This window comes from Salvelinus fontinalis, chromosome 2, assembly GCF_029448725.1.
Source record: "Salvelinus fontinalis isolate EN_2023a chromosome 2, ASM2944872v1, whole genome shotgun sequence".
NCBI lineage: Eukaryota > Metazoa > Chordata > Actinopteri > Salmoniformes > Salmonidae > Salvelinus > Salvelinus fontinalis.
In genome coordinates this window covers 24,658,923-24,679,009 of record NC_074666.1, presented here as the reverse complement: position 1 = coordinate 24,679,009, position 20,087 = coordinate 24,658,923, and the positions used below count along the sequence as shown (strand labels likewise).

At 42.0% G+C, this 20,087-nt stretch overlaps 1 protein-coding gene across 1 annotated transcript in view; it reads left to right on the top strand.

Moving 5' to 3' along the window:
• The window catches only part of LOC129815222 (F-box and WD repeat domain-containing 11-B-like), a 36,388-nt gene that overhangs the window by 4,990 nt on the left and 11,311 nt on the right, over positions 1-20,087 (top strand). The window contains exons 2-8 of the mRNA XM_055868812.1: positions 8,210-8,269; positions 8,775-8,997; positions 14,631-14,817; positions 15,020-15,110; positions 15,222-15,359; positions 15,540-15,658; positions 15,804-16,053. Coding sequence (XP_055724787.1) covers positions 8,210-8,269; positions 8,775-8,997; positions 14,631-14,817; positions 15,020-15,110; positions 15,222-15,359; positions 15,540-15,658; positions 15,804-16,053 — 1,068 coding nt within the window. The remainder of the gene's footprint in view (positions 1-8,209; positions 8,270-8,774; positions 8,998-14,630; positions 14,818-15,019; positions 15,111-15,221; positions 15,360-15,539; positions 15,659-15,803; positions 16,054-20,087) is intronic.

The window sequence follows — 20,087 nt, the reverse complement described above, 5'->3', positions numbered from 1 at the left end:
CTTCATGACTCAATATATGACCCTTAAAGTTGCTTTTTAAAATAGCGACACCTGCAGACCGATTAGTACCAAATATCATTCCCCCATTGACACTTCCAAAACACAGTATCTGTGGAACAGGCATGAGTTTCTTGAATGAAATACAAGTCGGCACTCGTACCCTTACAATACAAAAATAAAAATGTCCTTTTCAAAATATTATGGATTCCCCTGGCATTTAATAGAAAAAACAGAAATGGACATTTACTATTACAGTGGCTATATGAAGAATATTAAACTTGTATAGGTTCACATGAAGTGGGTTCTCACAAAGAAAAGTTCTTACTAGTTGCAAATAAAAACAGTCCTTTGCACCACGCAAGTGGTTGACCTACATATATATATATATATATATATATATATATATATATATATACATACATACATACATACATACATACATACATACATACATACATACATACATACATACATACATACAGTATATCACAAAAGTGAGTACACCCCTCACATTTTTGTAAATATTTGAGTATATCTTTTCATGTGACAACACTGAAGAAATGACACTTTGCTACAATGTAAAGTAGTGAGTGTACAGCTTGTATAACAGTGTACATTTGCTGTCCCCTCCAAATAACTCAACACACAGCCATTAATGTCTAAACCGCTGGCAACAAAAGTGAGTACACCCCTAAGTGAAAATGTCCAAATTGGTCCCAAAGTGTCAATATTTTGTGTGGCCACCATCATTTTCCAGCACTGCCTTAACCCTCTTGGGCATGGAGTTCACCAGAGCTTCACAGGTTGCCACTGGAGTCCTCTTCCACTCCTCCATGACGACATAACGGAGCTGGTGGATGTTAGAGAGCTTGCACTCCTCCACCTTCCGTTTGAGGATGCACCACAGATGCTCAATAGGGTTTAGGTCTGTAGACATGCTTGGCCAGTCCATCACCTTTACCCTCAGCTTCTTTAGCAAGGCAGTGGTGGTCTTGGAGGTGTGTTTGGGGTCGTTATCATGTTGGAATACTGCCCTGCGGCCCAGTCTCCGAAGGGAGGGGATCATGCTCTGCTTCAGTATGTCACAGTACATGTTGGCATTCATGGTTCCCTCAATGAACTGTAGCTCCCCAATGCCGGCAGCACTCATGCAGCCCCAGACCATGACATTCCCACCACCATGCTTGACTGTAGGCAAGACACACTTGTCTTTGTACTCCTCACCTGGTTGCCGCCAGACACGCTTGACACCATCTGAACCAAATACTTTTATCTTGGTCTCATCAGACCACAGGACATGGTTCCAGTAATCCATGTCCTTAGTCTGCTTGTCTTCAGCAAACTGTTTGCGGGCTTTCTTGTGCATCATCTTAAGAAGAGGCTTCCTTCTGGGACCACAGCCATGCAGACCAATTTGATGCAGTGTACGGCGTATGGTCTGAGCACTAACAGGCTGACCCCCACCCCTTCAACCTCTGCAGCAATGCTGGCAGCACTCATACGTCTATTTCCCAAAGACAACCTCTGGATATGACGCCAAGCACGTGCACTCAACTTCTTTGGTCGACCATGGCGAGGCCTGTTCTGAGTGGAACCTGTCCAGTTAAACCTCTGTATGGTCTTGTTCACCGTGCTGCAGCTCAGTTTCAGGGTCTTGGCAATCTTCTTATAGCCCAGGCCATCTTTATGTAGATCAACAATTCTTTTTTTCAGATCCTCAGAGAGTTCTTTGCCATGAGGTGCCATGTTGAACTTCCAGTGACCAGTCAGTATGAGGGAGTGTGAGAGCGATGACGCCAAATTTAACACACCTGCTCCCCATTCACACCTGAGACCTTGTCACACTAAAGAGTCACATTACACCGGGGAGGGAAAATGGCTAATTGGGCCCAATTTGGACATTTTCACTTAGGGGTGTACTCACTTTTGTTGCCAGCGGTTTAGGCATTAATGGCTGTGTGTTGAGTTATTTTGAGGGGACAGCAAATGTACACTGTTATACAAGCTGTACACTCACTACTTTACATTGTAGCAAAGTGTCATTTCTTCAGTGTTGTCACATGAAAAGATATACTCAAATATTTACAAAAATGTGAGGGGCGTACTCACTTTTGTGATATACTGTACATACATACATACATACATACATACATACATACATACATACATACATACATACATACATACATACATACATACATACATACATACATACATACATACATACATACATACATACATACATACATACATACATACACAGTTGAAGTCAGAAGTTTACATACACCTTGGCCAAATACATTTAAACTCAGTTTTTCACAATTCCTGACATTTAATCATAGTAAACATTTCCTGTCTTAGGTCAGTTAGGATCACCACTTTATTTTAAGAATGTGAAATGTCAGAATAATAGAGTGATTTATTTCAGCTTTTATTTCTTTCATCACATTCCCAGCAGATCAGAAGTTTACATACACTCAATTAGTATTGGGTAGCATTGCCTTTTAAATTGTTTTACTTGGGTCAAATGTTTCAGGTAGCCTTACACAAGCTTCCCACAATAAGTTGGGTGAATTTTGGCTCATTCCTCCTGACAGAGTTGGTGTAACAGAGGCAAGTTTGTAGGCCGCCTTGCTTGCACTCGCTTTTTCAATTATGCCCACAAATTTTAAATGGGATTGAGGTCAGGGCTTTGTGATGGCCTCTCCAAAACCTTGACTGTGTTGTCCTTAAGCCATTTTGCCACAACTTTGGAAGTATGCTTGGGGTCATTGTCCATTTGCAAGGCCCATTTGTGACCAAGCTTTAACTTCTTGACTGATGTCTTGATGTTGCTTCAATATATCCACATCATTTTCCTACCTCATGATGCCATCTATTTTGTGAATTAATTGTACCAGTCCCCCCTGCAGCAAAGCACCCCCACAACATGATGCTGCCATCCCCATGCTTCACGGTTGGGATGGTGTTCTTCGGCTTGCAAGCCTCCCCCTTTTTCCTCCAAACATAACGATGGTCATTATGGCCAAACAGTTCTATTTTAGTTTCATCAGACCAGAGGACATTTCTCCAAAAAGTACTCTCTTTGTCCCCATGTGCAGTTGCAAACCGTAGTTTGGCTTTTTTATGGCAATTTTGGAGCAGGGCTCTGGCAGTGCTCCGCCTTGCACAAAGGCGGAGGTAGCGATCCTGCTGCTGGGTTGTTGCCCTCCTACGGCCTCCTCCACGTCTCCTGATGTACTGGCCTGTCTCCTGGTAGTGCCTCCATGCTCTGGACACTACGCTGACAGACACAGCAAACCTTCTTGCTTCAGCTCGCATTGATGTGCCATCCTGGATGAGCTGCACTACCTGGGGCACTTGTGTGGGTTGTAGACTCCGTTTCATGCTACCACTAGAGTGAGAGCACCGCCAGCATTCAAAAGTGACCAAAACATCAGCCAGGAAGCATAGGAACTGAGAAGTGGTATGTGGTCATCACCTGCAGAAGCACTCCTTTATTGGGGGTGTCTTGCTAATTGCCTATAATTTCCACCTTTTGTCTATTCCATTTGCACAACAGCATGTGAAATGTATTGTCAATCAGTGTTGCTTCCTAAGTGGACAGTTTGATTTCACAGAAGTGTGATTGACTTGGAGTTACATTGTGTTATTTAAGTGTTCCCTTTATTTTTTTGAGCAGTGTATTTCCATACAATTGCAAATAACATTGTGCCATTGATTGGTGAAACGAATAGCCATCAAGCTAACATTAAGTGTCGGTGTGACACTTAAAAAAAACACTCTGCCATAAAAAAAACACTTGGCTCACACGAACAATGCTCTTCCTCAAGAAATATAAAGTTTTATCAGATGCAAATAATACTCAGTCCTGCACAACTCACTTGATAAATCCAGCAGTCAACAAGCTAGGCGTCAGCGTGAATTTCCCTTCCATTAACAAAATCCTTGGCTCCCGCAAAGGAAGCACTTTTCCCCTCCTTCCTTGTTCTCTCAATCATCGGCCACAGACGATTCCCAGCTTCTTTGTCAAATGCTGTCAGATCCTCCTTGAACCTCAGCTTGTTGTTCTTTAAATAGTCATTTTCCTTTGCACTTTTCCGTGTCGGATTCCTCGCTGTCCTGGAGATGAATCTCATGATCACTGGTCTTGGTGGCTGGTTGTTTTCCCTATCTTTTAGCCTATCCAGGCGGTGCACTACATCCAGAGAACCTGCAACAACGTTTTGCCCCCTCCTCCAGGACTATTGCCCAGCAAATGTCCTTCACTCTTGCTTTGATGTTCTTGTCAGAGTTTTCGGCTATTCCATAAATTCGAAGATTCCGTCTCCGACCATACCGGTCATTCCCTTTTACCTTTGACTCCATTTCAGTGAGTTTCTGCTCCTGATATGCAACCTGAATTTTCAATGTTGTGTTCTGCTGCTTCAGAGTTTTTACTTCCTCAGCATTGAAATCAATCGATTTCTTCAGGTTAACGATGCTGATAGTCTTCTTTTTCACCAAATCCATGATCTTTGATTTTTGCCCTGAGGACGCGGACAATGTTGTCCTGTAGCTGGCTCAGTGATGGTTCACTTCTCAGTTTCTTTGGAAGTTGCTCCTTGGTTGGGGTATTCGGGTATGAATCACACTCACCCCCCTTTTTTACACTGCAAGCATATGAGTGAGTTTCAGCGATGTCTCTTTTCTCCTTGGAAGTTTCAACATCCATTATCTCAGCAACAGTTTGGTCATGTCCTGATTCCATGATACTAGCTATGAAGACGTTAGCTAGCTAACTTAACTAAACATGCTGAAACTTTTCGATAGCTATTTTGTTTGTTGGAAATCGTCAAATATATTTCAATGGTTTGATTAATTACAAAATTATTCAAATAGCTACATTGTATGGCTAGACAAAAAATTCCAACTGAGAGAAGCCTAAAATTGTTCCTCAGCTAGAAATGTTACACCCACCAATGCGGCATCTTGAGCCCCCTCAAGGAATGATTTTTAAATGGACCGCCCTTGCGCAGAAATTTGTCACTCGTTCATCCCACGATGATTGTGTTTTCAGCCACTGGTAGCTTGTGGGTGCTTTCTATGCGCTACAGTCAATTATGATTGCATGTCTACTTATTTACTATATAATTATTAATATACTCCTACTGTATGATAGCTAACTAACATTAGTCTGCCTAGCTGGAACTTCTGAAGAGAAATGTTTTATTTCTACAATTTCCGAAAGCTAACCAAACATTACTTTTACGAGACGTATTTGTGCATTAGTAGCACAATTTCTAACCTTTTTTTACATGAGCTTTTACTAACACTTGTATGTTGTCTTCTCCATTGATGTTATTTAAAAAAATATTTAGCAGATGTTCCATTGTTGCGAATTGAATTATGGGCCATTTCAGGCCCCGGAGTGAACATAATTGTACACTCGCAAACTCTACTAAAAACGAGGGCTAAGGGGCTTACGTTAAACTTCCCTTGCTTGGCTAATCATTTGGACCGCCCTACAAGATGGTGATGGGGATTCCCCCAAGGGCATAAGGGGAGGGTAAGTTGACGAGGTTGGGTCTTTTATGAGTTTCAACCACTGTCCCAGAGTCATGTGTTGTTTTCTCCAAACTATAGGACAAAATATTTTACTTAAAGCAGGAGTTTGGTTGCTTTGTGTTTACATTTTAGCCCTGGAAAACATATTGCATTACTGCCATCCCCCTACCCCTAAGAAACCATAAACACTCAGAGTTCCATTTTATTAATTAACCAGCACAGTGCATCCTGTGTAGGCCTATTGGATACGATTAGAATGATTTAGAATTAATGACTGGGTCAAAATATGAGAAAATAACTAACGACCAGCCAGCTTGGGTCGCAACTTCAGCATCCAAAATGTATCCGATACGGGCCTGGAGGCAAGGGAAATAATGTCTGAGTTGGTGTTTGAGCTCACTTAATAGTTATTGGCAGCCCTAACATGGAGATCGGAATGTGATGGAGTACCATTTTAGCTGGTAATGGTATAAGTGGGACATTCCATTCTGCGCCAAAGAAGAGGCAAGTGCTGGCTGTCACCAACCAGCTTCAGTACCATGGATAGTTCTTCCAGTTTTGTGCCATCAATGGAAATGTCACAAACCTCACCAACTAGCTTGGTTAGTTCTGACTCGCTAACAGTAGTTGTTGCCTATGTAGGCCTATTGGAAATGTATTCTATTGTTATATATTAAAGTTCTTGTCTCATCATTGAATTTCTGCTAGCTAGCGACATGACAATGATTTTTTTAGCATAGCAATGTTGAATGAATACAATTAGAATTGGATCAAAACATGAGGAAATAACTAGCGAGCAGCCTGCTTGGTTAGCAACTTCAGAATGCAAAAACAAATTTTACCTTAACTTCTCACTTGGTGGGCAAGAAATATGTCGCCTGCTGGAGAAGACAGATTTTGGGCCCAGTTATCTCTCTCGCTTCACCTCTTCCTCTCTGTAACAGCTAGCTAGTTTATTTTAGGCCTGCTATGTTAGGTTAGCCAGGCATTAATATTAGCTAGCTACCTGTAGATAATATTTTTGATTTAGCCATCCATAGATTGCTGTCATCCACGTATCTTATAATCTAGCTAGCTACTGACAGTGGTTATGCACCTCCATCGGTGTGTTTGTTCCAGCCAGTGTTCTCTGTTTTCTCACCTTAGAAAATCTTTGTCCATGTCGATCATTCCTCTGTTTCCACACAATATGTCACTGGCACTATCTTACAAACTAACGTTAGCCGCCTAGTCCGGTGCTTTTGTATTGGACAGAGCATGCCAGTCTAAGCTTGTGACATATGTTAGGCTAGTGTCATTTGACACTCAAACTTGCAATATGTAACTTTTTTTGGGGGCGACCTGACCAAATTCACGTAAAAATTTACATTACATTTTAGTCATTTAGCAGACGCTCTTATCCAGAGCGACTTACAGTAGAGTGCATATATTTTATTACATTTATATACTGAGACAAGGATATCCCTACCGGCCAAACCCTAACCCTTGGATACAGGCAGGAGTAATGTATGCAACATCAACTGCATGTGTTTTGGCAACACGCATATACTGGGAGGTTCAGTTGTAGGTCATTTGTCGCTCCAGACAAACACCTTCACATTTCTTAGGAGGACAGTAAGGCTGATAACATTTAGACACAGCAAGGCCACACACACTCATAAAAATGGGGTGGAGGGGCCTCCCGGGTGGGGCAGTGGTCTAGGGCACTGCATCGCTGCGCCACCAGAGTCTCTGGGTTCGCGCCCAGGCTCTGTCGCAGCCGGCCGCGACCGGGAGGTCCGTGGGGCGACGCACAATTGGCCCAGAGTCGTGAGGGTTTGGCCGGTAGGGATATCCTTGTCTCATCGCGCTCCAGCGACTCCTGTGGCGGGCCGGGCGCAGTGCGCGCTAACCGAGGGGGCCAGGTGCACGGTGTTTCCTTCGACACATTGGTGCGGCTGGCTTCCGGGTTGGAGGCGCGCTGTGTTAAGAAGCAGTGCGGCTTGGTTGGGTTGTGCTTCGGAGGACGCATGGCTTTCGACCTTCGTCTCTCCCGAGCCCATACGGGAGTTGTAGCGATGAGACAAGATAGTAATTACTAGCGATTGGATACCACAAATTGGGGAGAAAAGGGGGTAAAAAAAATAAAATAAAATACTTTTTTTTAAATGGGGTGGCAATGAAACCCCTCAGGATACAAATGTTGCCATCCATAGCATTTCCCAGTTTTATTTTATTGTATATTTTAAATGCTGTTATTATCAGTCCATCTGGTATTATTAGGCTAAATCATAAATTACCTTGCACAGCCAACCTAACAAGGTCTGATTTCATGTCAATCTTTTGAATACAGATTTCAGATTGACATGGCTTTGCAGGTCTAGAGAAGGGGCAGCTGTTGACCAGCCATGGATTCTTCCCTCTCCCTCATATCCAAAAAGCATCCCCTAACATAAATTAAATCCAGCTCCTGACGCTCAAGGAGTTAGTTTACTTTGACTGACAGCTTCTTCAGATGAGAATTTATGGCAAGCCTCCTAGCCTGGCATTGTAATTTGGTCCCCATAGTAAATTGTATGTTGTGCAGTTTGGACCAGAACGTTCGGGCTGGCTGTTAATGAATAGTATGTGTCTCTTGATGTACTAATGGCCTGTGTGTCTCTCTCTCTCTCCTCCCCCTCAGAACTCCACTTTCATGGACTCCCAGACAGATGAACGATCAAAGAAAACCACAGTGTTCAAGGTGAGCGAACTGTCCACGGCCAGACAGTCATTCACTGAAGTGTAATGGAAGCTTATTAGCCTAGTCCACCTCAAAGAGCACATACACTAATGGTTTATCCACACTTTTTTGTCTTCATACTTCTCTTAAACGCGTGCTATCAATTTTGACAATCTAGCCATTGTTTACAGTGCTCGGTGAAACAGTAAGTGTACTAATGCTAGACTACAGTGTAGCCCTTAGTCAGAAAAACACTTTTCTCATAGCACAATGTCTTCTTAGCCAGCGATTTGAAAAGGCAATCCACATGTACCAAAACCGTACTCAACATATAAAGCCAGTTTCCCAGACACAGATTAAGGCAAGATCTGGACTTAAGAATGCACAATAAGATTGTCAGGGAAACCGGCCCACAGAATTCTGTACACTGTTTAGCAGGATTAAGGCCAAAAGCCCATCCCTCATTTGACAAGAGAGCCATGTAGACTGAAGCTCTGGTTTATAACCTATCCTCCTCTGTGTTCAGACGATCACGAACGGTCCGATGACGGGCTCAAGGAAGCGACCATCGGAAGGGAACTATGAGAAGGAGAAGGAAGTGTGCATCCAGCTGTTTGACCAGTGGTCTGAGGCTGACCAGGTGGAGTTTGTGGAACACCTGATCTCACGCATGTGCCACTACCAACACGGCCACATCAACTCCTACCTCAAACCCATGCTCCAAAGGGACTTCATCACTGCACTGCCAGGTATGGTACACACTTGCTCTCGAGAACCCATGATGCCTTATGGGACCATGTGAACTACAATCCTGACGCTCTGTTTTAATGATTAGAAATGTCAGTCATTGCTTTCCATACGTTTTTCGAAACGTATGGAACTTATCTGTCATATCAGTGAGAAATAATCTTTCAAATAAAAAATATACACTAACTGTAGCAGGTTTGCACAGATCCATACGGCTGTGTGTACCTCCAGCTGACGAACTGCACTTCTCCAGTTACGCTTACACATAGGCGTTCATGCACGCTAGATAGCTAATTAGCACAGGTTGTCGCCTCTGTCTTCCTTAAACAAGCAATATAACATGGAGATATGTCCGTGTGGGAACCCTATAAAGGTGTTTGTAGTAATTAGGGCTGACCCCCAATTAGTTGACTGGTCGATTGTTTGGTCATTAGGCTGTTGGTCAACCGAGATTTGTTTTAGTCGAGGAGTAATATATTTAAGCAATAATGCACGAGGTGTGGTATATGGCCAATAGTGCCTGCATACAGCCCTTAGCCGTGGTATATTAGCCATATACCACAAACCTCCGAGGTGCCTTATTGCTATTATAAACTGGTTACCAATGTAATTAGAGCAGTAAAAATAAAAGTTTTGTCATACCCTTTGTATATGGTCTGATATACCACGGCTGTCAGCCAATCAGCATTCAGGGCTCGAACAACCCAGTTTATAAATAAATATATATCGCGCGCACACACTCCACCGGTCAAACGTTTTAGAACACCTACTCAGTCAATGGTTTTTCTTTATTTGTACTATTTTCTACATTGTAGAATAATAGTGAAGACATCTCAACTATGAAGTAACACATATGGAGTCATGTAGTAACCCATAAAATTGTTAATCTAAATATATTTTATATTTGAGGTTCTTCAAACTAGCCACCCTTTCCCTTGATGACAGCTTTGCAATCTCTTGGCATTCTCTCAACCAGCTTCACCTGGAATGCTTTTCCAACAGTCTAGAAGGAGTTCCCACATATGCTGAGCACTTGTTGGCTGCTTTTCCTTCACTCTGCGGTCAAACTCATCCCAAACCATCTCAATTGGGTTGAGGTTGGGTGATTGTGGAGGCCAGGTCATCTGATGCAGCACTCCATCACTCTCCTTCTTGGTCAAATAGCCCTTACACAGCCTGGAGGTGTGTTTTGGGTCATTATCCTGTTGAAAAACCAATGATAGTCCCACTAAGCCCAAACCAGATGGGTGGCATATCGCTGCAGAATGCTGTGGTAGCTATGCTGGTTAAGTGTGCCTTGATTTCAAAATAAATCACTGACAGTGTCACCAGCAAAGCACCCCCACACCATAACACCTCCTACACATGCAAATACACATGCAGAGATCATCTGTTCACCCACACCGCGTCTCACAAAGACACGGCGGTTGGAACCAAAAATCTCAAATTTGGACTCCATACCAAAGGACAAATTTCCACCGGGCTAATGTCCATTGCTCGTGTTTCTTGGCCCAAGCAAGTCCTTCTTCTTATTGGTGTCATTTAGTAAGGGTTTCTTTGCAGCAATTTGACCATGAAGGCCTGACAGTTGATGTTGAGATGAGTTTGTTACTTGAACTCTGAAGCATTTATTTGGGCAGCAATTTGAGGCAGTTAACTCTAATTAACTTATCCTTTGTTGCGGAGGTAACACAGGGTCTTCCTTTCCTATGGCGGTCCTCATGAGAGCCAGTTTCATCATAGCGCTTGATGGTTTTTGCAACTACACTTGAAGAAACTTTCAAAGTTCTTGAAATGTTCCGTATTGACTGATCTTCATGTCTTAAAGTAATAATGGACTGTCGTTTCTCTTTGCTCATTTGAGCTGTTCTTGCCATAATGTCGACTTGGTCTTTTACCAAAAAGGGCTATCTTCTGTATACCACCCCTACGTTGTCACAAAACAACTGATTGGCTCAAACGCATTAAGAAGGAAAGAAATTCCACAAATTTACAAGGCAAGGCACACCTGTTAATTGAAAAGCACTCCAGGTGACGACCTCATGAAGCTGGTTGAGAGAATGCCAAGACTGTGCAATGCTGTCATCAAGGCAAAGGGTGGCTATTTGAAGAATCTGAAATATAAAATATATTTGGATTTGTTTTACACTTTTTCTGGTTACTACATGATTCCATATGTGATATTTCATATTTTTTATGTCTTTGTTGTACAATGTAGGAAATAGCAAACTTGACTGGTTTTGTGTTTGTTATTATTATTTAGACTCATCTCAGTGAACTAATCCATTGCGGAGGCCTAGACATAAAGCAAATGTATTCTTGATTCGAAAATGTGGTCTGAGGCTCCATATGGAGGGTGTAATTCAATTGCTGAGGCATCCGGAGGCCAAATCGAGCTCTGTACTGCATTGCCATGCGCCTCCCAAATTTTGTGTCAATGTGGCTCTATAGCTCCACATTGACATGATTGGTTGATGGTAGGTGGGGGCGGTACGTCTTGTATGAACACGCAGTCACTTCCTTGACAACAGCTCTGCACTGCTCTGCGAAGCGCAAGAAATATGAATGCCCTGACTTCTGCTGAGGCCATATCACCGAAAATGCTGCATGGCCAATGCAGATGTTGGATTGACCATGCGCCCAGATGCACAATGCACTTCTCTCCAGAATGGGATTTCTCTCGCCAATTTGTGCATATTCATTGTTTCATAACTTCATTGTGGGAATTGTTGGTTCATATCAATTCCCCATTACATATATTACCAGTAGTACATTTACCTTTTAATTCCTATAATTTATCATCTACAATGTTTGTTACTTTATTTACAGTTATTTTAATGCATTCAATATTATTATTCCTGTCTTCCTGTACTCATTGACTGAGTGGACACATTGTTTGCTGAGTGCACAACCTATGCTACACTTCTGAGAAACAAGTTTTGTTTTTTAAAATTCCATTTATGGATTCTGTCAATTTAGTCATTGTCTTTTGTTTGGAGCACTCCTGTCAATGTTGAGTAAGGATGCCCACGCATAGAAGTAGGTCTATAGGGTACGTGGCCTGCGTGCACATGTAGGCATATAAATGTACCCATTTGAGGATATGTTAGCATTTCTGATTAGCTTAACGCGCTATTGAACTGTGGAGCCTCGCAAAGTAATATTTTCTTCACCTCAAACACCAAGCAAACAAAGTCTCTATTTTTACATCCATTGAGAAATACAATAGTTCCTCAATATATTTGAAAAATCTTTCCAGCTCTTTCTTTCGAAAACCACTCAGCGTGAAAGGGATAAATGTGAAGCTCTGATCCAGTGGAAAAGTCATAAAATAGGCTTCTTGTCAGTTCTTGACTTGGACTGAAATGTGTTCCGGTACTCCTTTTTGGGTGCCTGTACTGGTTTATATTTAGGTGCAGGAGCTCCACAATACTTTTGAGCTAATATTCTAAAAGAGGAACAGGAGCTCACAGTAGAACATTTGAGGTGCCGGTACTCTGCTTCGGGGAGCTCCTGTCCAAGTCAAGCACTGTGTCTTATCCCTTGCGCAAATAGCCTACAGCTGCGTCTGTCCCGAGCTCACTGGTGCAGGGAACTTTGAGGGCCCAGAATATTTTATACAATGTTGCAAGCTTTGGGCCTGAACTAAGTTAATAGTTGATACAATGTTTCAAGTTTGGCTAGACATGGCCTGTCTGCAACAATGTGATTTATAGGATATTTTATTTTTCAGAATATTTTCTACCTGCAGGCTGCAATGTTTTTATTTGTTGGCTTTATGGAGGCTATTTTTACCTAGTTGGCAATATAAGTAACTTTTTAGGTTTATAGTTTATTTGGATAGAGTATTGATTAATCACATGACAATGATTTTTTGAAATGAAGACGTTATTATAAATTTTAATCTGTTTCATGAAAATGTGCATATTGAAAACCATAACTGTCACGCAGATCGGTAGAAAGTGTAAGACAAATTGGCATTCCACATGAGAAAGGTTACTGCACTACTGGCAACTTCAGGAGAGTAATGGCAGAATCTGTGAAAGCCAGCAGGAGAGGGAGGAGAATAGTTCAGTTAAGTTTTTTTTATTCTGGTTATCTAGATCTCTGATGCCCTCCTTGAGGTATCAAACCATAAGCTGAGAGCACCAGACAAACTCAGTGCATCTAGTTGATTTTCTTAAAACGCATATGGTGTGTCTATAGTTGGAAAAATACGCATTTAAAACTTCTTATTTTTTAAAGTCTGGGACAGCCCTAATAGTAATTTAACTGTTTGTTTTTAGAACATTTATTTCTTGCTGATATGGAAGATGCATTCCTTATGTTTCCAAAACCTTATCGTGCATGATGCGTGTTAACCTTCAGACCCTTAACAGAAAAAACAGCTAGAAGATAACTTCGTGAATAAAGATAGTATGAATGGGCTTGGTACACACTGCAGTTTTGATATTGCGTTGTTAGCATTACCATATTATAGCTAGGGCTGTTAAACGATTCAAATAATTGAGTTAATCCCATGGTTGTCTGTAGTCAACTACGATTAATCATATGTTTTATTGTTCAAATCTGACCTTAATTTAACTAGGCCAGTCAGTTAATTAAGAACAAATTCTTATTTTCAATGACGGCCTAGGAACAGTGCCTTGTTCAGCGGCAGAACGACAGATTTGTACCTTGTCAGCTCGGGGATTTGAACTTGCAACCTTTCGGTTACTGGCCCAACGCTCTAACCACTAGGCTACCCTGCCGCCCCAGATTATTAACGATGTTTCAATTTTAAGTCACATCATGTTGGTTTGTAGGTATTACCTATTTGGATTATAAGGGAAGAAAACAGAAAATAAACTCTTCTAAGACAGTAGATCAGCCAGGTTGATGAAAAATATCATACCACTATTAGATCTAGTCTTGGCTACTTCTCATCCATGTTCTTCAACATGAACTAGTCAAGCTGCTGCCGGCTACTAGTATTGGGAAAAGTTGCTTAAAACTTCACCTGAGAACTACAACACAAACTGTAGCTAAATGGAATGTTAAGTTCTGATTTAAAAAAATAATAATAATAATTATCATGTGAATAATAGAGTTGAATCTCTAGAGGCATTCAGCCATGGTATTCTAACCATTTTCGTTTGGTTAGGTAGCTAGCTAACATTAGCATAACTAACTAGTTATTTCTGTGCAAATGATTTTTCCTGTTACCTAAAGAAATGCTTGTGAATGTGTTTTATGGTTGAACTTTCTGTAAGTTTTCCTTCAAATGTGTTATTCAAAGCTGCGCACATAGTGGATGTTTTAGCACCACAAGAGACTGTAGCTACTGCCAACGAAGAGGACAGAGTGCATTGTGTTGCGCTTAAAAGGGTCCGTGTGGAAACAGACTTTTGGGTGAAAAAATGGAGATGGAATTAAAAGTGTTTTCTTTTTAAATAATCACTCAAGACTTTCAACAGCTAATTGTATTTAGTGCCCCAAATTAATGCACATACACATAATATATAACCTCACCACCACTGCATGCTCCAAGGGAAACCGCTTTACAGACTCGGTTCATCCAAACATTCGCAATACACACATGTACTTCTAATCATTGTGTTAAACTGTGTTGCACTGTCTCTCCTTGTGGTTATAGCTCAGGGTCTTGACCACATAGCGGAGAACATCCTGTCGTTCTTGGATGCGCGTTCTCTCTGCTCGGCAGAGCTGGTGTGTAAGGAGTGGCAGAGGGTCATCTCAGAGGGAATGCTGTGGAAGAAACTCATAGAGCGTATGGTCCGTACAGACCCCCTCTGGAAAGGCCTGTCAGAGAGGCACCAGTGGTGAGTACGGACTGGGACCACTGGCTGGGCTACCATGGATCACTATCTTTCCATTTGTTCTCAAGAACCTACATAATAGACTGTTTCCAAAACTGTATCCAAGTGTCCTCACCTTTATCAAAATACAATTGATGTTGTTGACATTAATATATTTGTGCATTTAAAAAACCAAAATTCATAGTGAATGTGTTTTCTCTCCTAGGGAGAAGTACCTGTTCAAAAATCGAACCACAGAAGTCCCACCAAACTCCTACTACCGCTCCCTTTACCCCAAAATCATCCAGGACATAGAAGTGAGTTCTGCTGCTGTTCCCCTTGCCCACTCTCATTAACCTTACTCTCACTGATCTTTCCTGTGGTTCCCATTCACTGACCTGGCTCCACGCCCCTCTCCCTCCATGCAGACAATCGAGGCTAACTGGAGGTGTGGTCGGCACAATCTGCAGCGGATCCAGTGTCGCTCAGAGAACAGTAAGGGGGTTTACTGTCTGCAGTATGACGACGACAAGATCATCAGCGGCCTCCGAGACAACTCCATTAAGGTTGGTGTTCCTGTTTATTCTAGAATGAAGGGGGGGAAATATTCTAATGCCTACTGGATATTTTGAATACAAGATCCATATTTTGAACACAGTGCCTTACAAAGTGTCATTACAACATCTAGTCAATTTTTTATAGATCATATTTTGTAATAAAAACATCTCACCGCCTTGTCTGTGTAGATCTGGGATAAGCAGTCTTTGGAGTGTCTGAAGATCCTGACGGGTCATACAGGCTCAGTGTTGTGCCTGCAGTATGATGAGCGGGTCATCGTCACCGGCTCCTCAGACTCCACCGTCAGGTCAGCACCACTTCCTCTCTTCTGCTGTTGTCCTCTGCCTTCTTATCTGTGCTCCGGAAGCCCCAAAACTTTTTTTATCGAAGAGAAGAGTGGCATATGCATGTTGTATATTGTGTTTGATATTGATGATTTCTCTTTGTCTCAGGGTGTGGGATGTGAACACTGGGGAGGTGCTGAACACTCTGATCCACCACAATGAGGCGGTCCTCCACTTGCGGTTCTGTAACGGTCTGATGGTGACATGCTCTAAGGACCGTTCCATTGCCGTGTGGGACATGGCCTCACCCACCGACATCAGTCTGCGCCGCGTGCTGGTCGGACACAGAGCAGCAGTCAATGTGGTGGACTTCGATGACAAGTACATTGTGTCAGCATCCGGTGACCGTACCATCAAGGCAAGTCTGCCCCGAAGACCCAGGGTCAGCTCACTAGAACCTCAAGCATGTCACCATCTCAGCAAGCATATGTTCTAGTACTTTTGCGGTGACACAAGACTTGGTCTTCTTCGTCCGTATTGGGACCTAAGACCTCGATCTCTGCCACTAGTCTCTTGCTATAGCTTGGGTCCCCTGAGAGATCCAGCTCAGCCACCACTGTCTGTCGCCACATTGTCTTTGGTGTGCCTTGTATTTTACAGTTGGTGTCCATTTGTGCGCTACTTTATGGATCCTTTCTTGAGACATCCTCAGCACCTGTCTAACCCAATGGATCCTGTGCATCTTCATCTCAACAGCCATATTTTTACATCCTGTTTTACATGCTTTAGAGATCTTGTTCGGCCAGTAAATGTTGCAGATCTTGCAAAGACAAGCATTTGGCATCAACCCTGTTCATGTGTCTTAGTGATCCTCCAGCACTCTGCGAAAGCATTGTAAAGTCACTAGTTTTGTATGGTTCAGAGTCTACTGACTGCACATCCTGCCTTATATTTAACCAGGCTTTAATTTTTTTGGCTTGTCATATAGTGTGTATGGTACTTCCTGTAAGTTAAATTGATGGGGGGCTTTAGTTCTTTCCCCCTGCTCTGTATGTGAGCATGGCTGTTTTAATCCAAAGCTAGTTACCTTCCCCATCACTGCTTGTCATCATTCATTCACAGAAGATAGTTGAATTAAAAGCCAGCCATGCTTATGAAGTGCCCCCTACCCAAAGTTACCAAATCCTCTCATTCTAGTTGAGTGCAGTTGTTCTGTGAAGTGTCCAGTTGAGTACAGTATAGAGGAGTTAGCCCACCGTGTGATGCAGGCTGTGGGAAGCACTGACTAAACCCAGAGTTCAGAGCTGACGTCTCTCCTCCTCCTAGGGCCAAACTGTGGGCATGTCTCCTCACCTCAGCCCCGTCCCCAGTCTCAGCCACAACCCTAGTCTTAGCCCCAGCTCCGGCCCTGTACCTGCTTGCCCCTGTCTTCCAGACAGTGGATTTGTGGGCAGCCAGGAACAAAGAGACCCTAGTTAGCCCACCCATCGCCCTGGGAGACGGGCCAAGGCATTCCGTACTGAGCTGCCTCCCACACACAACGTCCCAGTGCTCTGAAAACATTCCCCAATAAATAATTGAGGGACTGCAATATGTGTGCGTTTAGGAGAGTGAATGTTACTCTACACCCAAAATATGGGTGTTACTATTATACCTACAGTACCAGTCAAACGTTTGGACACCTACTCATTCCAGGGGTTTTTCTTTTCTTTTTACATTGTAGAATAATAGTGAAGACATCAAACTATGAAATAACACACATGGAATCATGTAGTAACCAAAAAACTGTTAAATCAAAATATATTTTATATTCTTCAAGGTAGCCACCCTTTGCCTTAACAGCTTTGCGCATTCTTGGCTTTTTCTTAAACAGCGTCATGAGGTAATCATCTGGAATGCATTTCAGTTAACAGGTGTGCCTCGTTAATTTGTGGAATTTATTTTCTTCTTAATGATTTTGAGCCAATCAGTTGTGTTGTGACAAGGTAGGGGTGGTATACAGAAGGTAGCCCTATTTGGTAAAAGACCAAGCCCATATTATGGCAAGAACCGCTCAAAGCAAAGAGAAACGACAGTCCATTATTATTTTAAGTCAGTCAATCCGGAAAATTTCTAGAACTTTGACAATTTCTTCAAGTGCAGTCGCAAAAACCATCAAGCGCTATGATGAAACTGGCTCTCATGAGGACCGTCACAGTAACGGAAGACCCAGAGTTACCTCTGCTTCAGGATAAGTTCATTAGTTACCAACCTCAGGTATTGCAGGCCAAATAAATGCTTCACCGAGTTCAAGTAACAGACACATCTCATCAACTGTTCAGAGGAGACGGTGTGAATCAGGCCTTCATGGTTGAATTGCTGCAAAGAAACCACTAGTAAAGGACACTACGTCATCAGAACGCAACATGGTTTTTGTTACACGCTGTCGAACGCTGAAACCTGAACTAACGACCTCGGTTTAAAAGCTGACAGTATTTTTCTATACTTTTATTTTATTTTGAAACCTGGGGCTCTGTTGTGCAAAATTGCTGTGAGCGCTGCTATCTGTCCCAGGATCCTGCCAGATTCCGTCTAGATAGATAATACCTTTAGATGATACAGTGGTAGCAATGCATGGTTAGAACATCTACCGAAAAGACAGAAATGCCAACGAGGCGGTGTTGCGGTCTATATTCAGAACCACATTCCTGTAACGTAATATGGCTACAGGTTCATCTGCCTCACCTAAAGCCCATTATTGTGGGAAGCTGCTATAGACCACCAAGTGCTAACAGTCAGTATCTGGATAATATGTGTGAAATGCTTGATAATGTATGTGATATCAACAGAGATGTATATTTTCTGGTTATTTAAAAATTAAATTAAAAAATAAATAGACTGGCTATCATCAAGCTGTCCACTCAGGAAAAAACTTCAAACTGTAACCATTGCCTGCAACCTGGATCAGGTTGTCAGTCAACCAACCAGGGTAGTTACAAACAGCACAGGAATGAAATCATCAACATGTATTGATCACATCTTTACTAATGCTGCAGATATTTGCTTTAAAGCAGTATCCAAATCCATCGGATATAGTGATCACAATATAATAGCCATATCTAGGAAAACCAAAGTTCCAAAGGCTGGGCCTAATAGTGTATAAGAGGTCATGCAATAAGTTTTGTAGTGACCAATTATACACTATATGTTGTTGATGTAAAGAATCTTTGTTGGTCTGTGGTGTGTAATGAGGATGAACCAGACGCTGCTCTTGACGCATTTATGAAACTACTAATTTCAGTTACTAATAAGCACGCACCCGTTAAGAAAATGACTGTAAAAACTGTTAAATCCCCTTGGATTGATGAGGAATTGTATAGTTGATAGGGATGAGGCAAAAGGTATGCCAATTAAGTCTGGCAGCCCAACTGATTGGCAAATGTACTGCAAATTGAAGAAATCATAGGACTGAACTAAATTTTAAAAAACTACAATATGAAACAAATACATTATATAAAGAATGATAGTAAACAGCTTTGGGGCACCTCTTAGGGATTGCGGACCGCTAGCGGTCCACCTGTGACAACATCCGGTGAAATTGCGGAGCACCAAATTCAAAATAAGAAAATCGAAATATTAAACATTCATGAACATACAAGTGTCTTACATCATTTAAAAGTTTCACTTCTTGTTAATCCAACCGCTTTGTCAGATTTCAAAAAGGCTTTATGGCGAAAGCATACCGTGCGATTATCTGAGGACAGCGCCCCACATAAATACTTTTTCAACCAGCACCGGTTTCACAAAAATCACAAATAGCGATAAAATAAATCACTTACCTTTTTGAAGATCTTCCTCTGTTAGCAATCCCAAGGGTCCCAGCTACACATTAATGTTCGATAAAGTCCTTCTTTATATCCCAAAAAGTCAGTTTAGTTGGTGCCATTGATTTCAGTAATCCACTCCTTCAACATGCATACAAAGGAATCCAAAAAGCTAACGGTAAACTTCGTCCAAACAAGTCAAACAATGTTTCTAATCAATCCTCAGGTACCCTAATATGTAAATAAACAATATTTCAGACGGAATGAACAGTGTTCAATAGAAAAGGAAAATAATGATGAGCGCGCCCTCATTCACGCTGGCCAAAAGCCTACCTTCCTGTTGAGAACACCTTGGATAAACTACACCTACTTGTTCGTTTTTCAAGAAACAAGCCTGAAACCATCGATAAAGACTGTTGATCTAGTGCAGGGGTGTCAAAGTCAAATGGACGGAGGGCCAAATAAAAAATTTAGCTACAAGCCGAGGGCCGGACTGTTCGAATGTTCATTGAAAAAAATTTAAATGACGCATATAGTCTAGTGAACCTAATTGAACCTACTGAAAACCTAACAAATATATTCCAATATGATCAGATAAATAAAGCAATATTTTCTTATGGCTCTGTCAGTAATCTTTAATTTTCAACAG